Below are 4,241 nucleotides of genomic sequence, written 5' to 3' on the forward strand. Positions count from 1 at the left end.
GGGGGGGGTCTCTTACCCTGGACAAGTGTATCCACACTTTTCCCAGTGTGAGATATCAGGGTGAGAGATTCTATTAGTCTCACCCAAGGGATGATACAGAGGGATTCCCCTATTTATAACAATTGTATGACGTAACGTCAATAATACATTGACGTCACATCAATTATGCATTAGTCTGTAGTGTTAACATTACATTTGGTTTATGATAGGGTGCACGGGTGAGAGAAAAAGAATTAGTCATCCCCTTAAGGGGAAAGTGTGAATCGCGACCCTTTGGGAAAGATTCTTTAGTCACCAAACATTCGACAAAGCCTCAGGTTTGGCAACTTTATAACTTTTCCCCTCAGTTTGAAATTCCCCTATCTCATTCCCAAGGGGGTATCTACCTCAATTGGTAGTATTGTAAGACATTAATTTGACTTCATGAGGAAGATAATATGGGACATTTTGAGGAAAACTCTATGAGGAGACATTAAGGATGATATTATAGAAAGGGCATTATACTATATTGGTTACTGGAGCAACCTTAAAATGGATCAGTTTGACTGACAACATTTCCTTGGAAGTTGTTCATAGAAGAACACATACATATAATACAATGTACTACAACATAACTATCATGTTAGATTTTGTTATTTCTTTTGAAATTGAAATATTCTCAATAACTTACAATAAGAAAGTTGTTAACATGCCTGTACAAGAATCTGCTATACTGTTCAAATGGAAATTTTCAGGTATGGTAGTTTCAAACTACATGTAAAAAGGTTTGGAAATGTTCATTTTGGCAAAATTATTTCAATGTAAACTTCAAGTCATATACATATATATCTGCACGTAGGCTTGCAAACATGAAAAATCCAAAACTTGTATCATAAATCTAATATGAAGGGAAACTTATGACAGATCCTCTCTATAATTATCTGCCCACACAAATTTGATTTATGAAATTAGTAAATATTACTGCTTTTACAGTCTTTTCGATGTAATCTTCAATTAAATGCTTTCAGAAGAGAAATATGCCCTGTCTTTATATATAAGGACTGATATCTTGAGTGTGTTATCCTGACTCTGACATAATCTGTTTGTGTAGCTCTGCCACCCTGCCTGTCACCTTCAGATGTCTGGAGGAGAATATGGGTATCGACAAACGTGTGACCCGCTTTGTGTTGCCCATCGGCGCGACAATCAATATGGACGGTACAGCCCTGTACGAAGCTGTTGCCCCGATATTCATCGCACAGATGAATGGCATTGATCTGGGTATTGGCCAAATTATAACCATCAGGTAAGGGTTGTGTAGAAACATATACTTTTATATCATCTGAAAAGTTATCAAAGCAACATTGTATCAGCTACTTTGGCCTGAAAGTTTTTGATATAAGTTATTCATTTGTTATATGTGTAAAAAATTGATAATTAAGAAAAAAAACTCAAAATATCATTTTCTCAAAAGCTGTAGCTTTCATTGAGGACTTTTAGATTCATTTAATTCTGCATAACGTAGAAATGTATATTAAATCACATGCAATGTAGGGTTTGAACTCTTTTGTGATATTAGGTGAAGGTTGCACAACCGCTTTTCATGGGCGTCAAACTTCGCAACAAGTTCTTTAAATAATTGAAATAATATTGGTTGTTGTGGGACAGCCCTTGATAACATAACCAAATTATACCCGCTGTGTTTTTTTTATTGGGGTACACCTTGCACTTTGTCAAACCCAAACATTTTCACCATTTTGTACTGCTAACTGAGGTGGTCGGTGGCACAGTGGATTGTGCACCTGCCTTTAACAAAGCGGCAGGGTTCGATTCCCCAATAGGATGTAAAAGGTATGGAATCATCTGCCCGACTAAGTTGATTTTCTCGGGGTACTACGGTTTCCCTACATTAGGACCTCCTGTAGGCTAACATCTGGGCTAACAAGAGTGATTAATATAAGTTGAAATAACTTAATTCATAATTTTTAAAATAAATGAAGTCTACATTTACTTATGTTCACCGATATTCCTTGTTTTTTGCAGTCTGACAGCCACCTGTGCCAGTATAGGTGCTGCAAGTATACCGAGTGCTGGTCTTGTTACCATGCTGATGGTTCTTACCTCCGTCGGTCTGCCAACAGACGATATCTCCCTCATTCTCGCAGTGGATTGGTTCCTGTAAGTATCAACAGACACAACAGCATTTATTAAGGAGACATGCTACCTCATAGATATTTATCTTCTTTACAAGAGATTTCAATACAAAGAAACCGGTAGCATTTTTTCATGGTTTGTAATTTGAACCTTGTTTAATTAATCTGTAAATGCAGAAAAGAAATTGAATAACAAAAATTCATTATAAAAATATAACATTACTGGGTATGGTATTTCTGATATTCCTGATAACGATAATGAATAGGTAATCTGTGTTAGAGTAATCTCCCCTAAGGTTATAAAAGGTATGCTACCTTACACATTACACTCAAAGTGTAAGGTAGCATATCTCCTTAAAGGTAATAAATTCTATATAAGTCACAGGTTCATTTTAGGAAGCATATATCCTTAGGGGGGGGGGGGGGGGGGGGGGGATAGATAATTCTAACACAAAAACAGGTAAGTTCAATATGTTAGGTAGCATATATCCTTAAGGGAGATAACTCTAACATAAATCAAAGGTTTAATGTGTAAGGTAGCATACCTTTTATAACCTTAGGGGAGATTACTCTAACACAGATTACCGGTATAAGATATAAGACAGCCTATTGTCTTAAGAGAAGTAACTCTTAAATTAAAACTACATTGTGTAAGGCAGTTCATCTCCAGAAGCTGCTTTAGCTAGGTTCATTAAGTTTCGGTCTATTTTCATTCATACAAAATGTGAACTTAGTCGTCATTAATGCATATACATTAGAACATGTTCATATCATCATCTGCATCAAGCTGTAATAGAAGCAGTACTTTGGTGTTTCAAACGTTCCTTTTAGTCTTCAATTTTGAAAATTAGCTCATGTTATAAAAAAAATATAAACCTGACATAGGTAGTAGATATCTGGTGTGATATGTTTTGTTTTTGATGATATCCAGGGATAGAATCAGAACCTCCATCAACGTGCTGGGTGACAGTTACGGTGCAGCCATTGTGGCTCATCTCTCGTCCAAGGAACTGGCTGAACTTGACGAACAGGAAGCTGCTCTGGCCCTCGAAGGAGGTGAACTTGAACTGCAGGACCTGGAGGATGGTACTACGATACATCCTCCACCTAATGGACCTGCCACGGACAAGTCCATGTACCCCGAAGTCAGTTAATCACGAGGCAGCTAGGCGATATGGAAATATTGTAGTCATGTTGTTGTCACTCAGTATTACATGTAAAGACATAGATATTTGGCCTGACTAATCAGTCCTGAATACTAGAAACTCAATTGAAAGATGTCTTGTGTGGTTTTCATAGATAGAAATGATGTTTGATACCAAATGACAAGTCAGCAGACAGATCACCAGATGGGTCAATTGACCAGATCAACTTAATATTAACAGTTTCTGATGTTAGATCACTTCATTTATCTTGATTGACCTATACAAGTAATAAACACTTACAGCCCCATGTTCCTGAAATCATGATATATGTCGGTCTATGGGCTCCTTTTTAAATAACTGATGAAAAAGTTACATAAACACATGCATGTTTACAGTTGCAGTCTCGAAGTTATCTCCAAACAATCCAAATTATCTTTCCTTGGGAGATTTTAGAGTCGGGTTTTCTTGGAAAATGTGTTATTGTGTTTAAAACTTGTATTTCCTCAGAGATTGAGAAGGCTTTTGGTTCTGGTTAGTAAAGAGATGAAAGGTTGTAAACTTTATTTATTTTACAACAATTATGAAACAAGTTATCTCAACTTATATTGATCACTCTTGTTGGCCCAGATGTAAGCGCATGGGGGTCTTAGTGTGGGAGGAAACCGGAGTACCCGGAGAAAACCCACATAGAGAAGATAGCTATAATTGGATCCCAAGACAATATAAGGAGCATAAGGTGTACAAGTGATTAATAGACTTAGAAATCTGTTGCTGGATACATTTCACCGATAGAGAAAGGTTTTCAGTAGTCCCTTCTGCCAACTTTAACCAGTATATTCCTGGATCTTTAGTCAGGCCAAACATGTGAAAAAGATTGCTTCGTGAAAGGAAAAGATTTCTGAAAAAGTATGTTTCTGAACTGTACATTTTTTTAATACATATAGATACATCTTTGATATTTTAC

At 36.6% G+C, this 4,241-nt stretch overlaps 1 protein-coding gene across 3 annotated transcripts in view; it reads left to right on the forward strand.

Moving 5' to 3' along the window:
* Positions 1 to 3,639, forward strand: part of LOC110456874 (excitatory amino acid transporter-like) — a 67,782-nt gene extending 64,143 nt beyond the window's left edge. For all 3 annotated transcript variants that reach the window (XM_021507899.1, XM_021507900.1, XM_021507901.1), the window contains exons 8-10: positions 1,091 to 1,285; positions 2,023 to 2,157; positions 3,064 to 3,639. In XM_021507899.1, the coding sequence (XP_021363574.1) occupies positions 1,091 to 1,285; positions 2,023 to 2,157; positions 3,064 to 3,286 (553 nt within the window). In that variant the 3' untranslated portion in view covers positions 3,287 to 3,639. The remainder of the gene's footprint in view (positions 1 to 1,090; positions 1,286 to 2,022; positions 2,158 to 3,063) is intronic.
* The last annotated feature ends 602 nt before the right edge of the window (positions 3,640 to 4,241 follow it).

This window comes from Mizuhopecten yessoensis, unplaced genomic scaffold (assembly GCF_002113885.1).
Source record: "Mizuhopecten yessoensis strain PY_sf001 unplaced genomic scaffold, ASM211388v2 scaffold8937, whole genome shotgun sequence".
Classification (NCBI taxonomy): domain Eukaryota; kingdom Metazoa; phylum Mollusca; class Bivalvia; order Pectinida; family Pectinidae; genus Mizuhopecten; species Mizuhopecten yessoensis.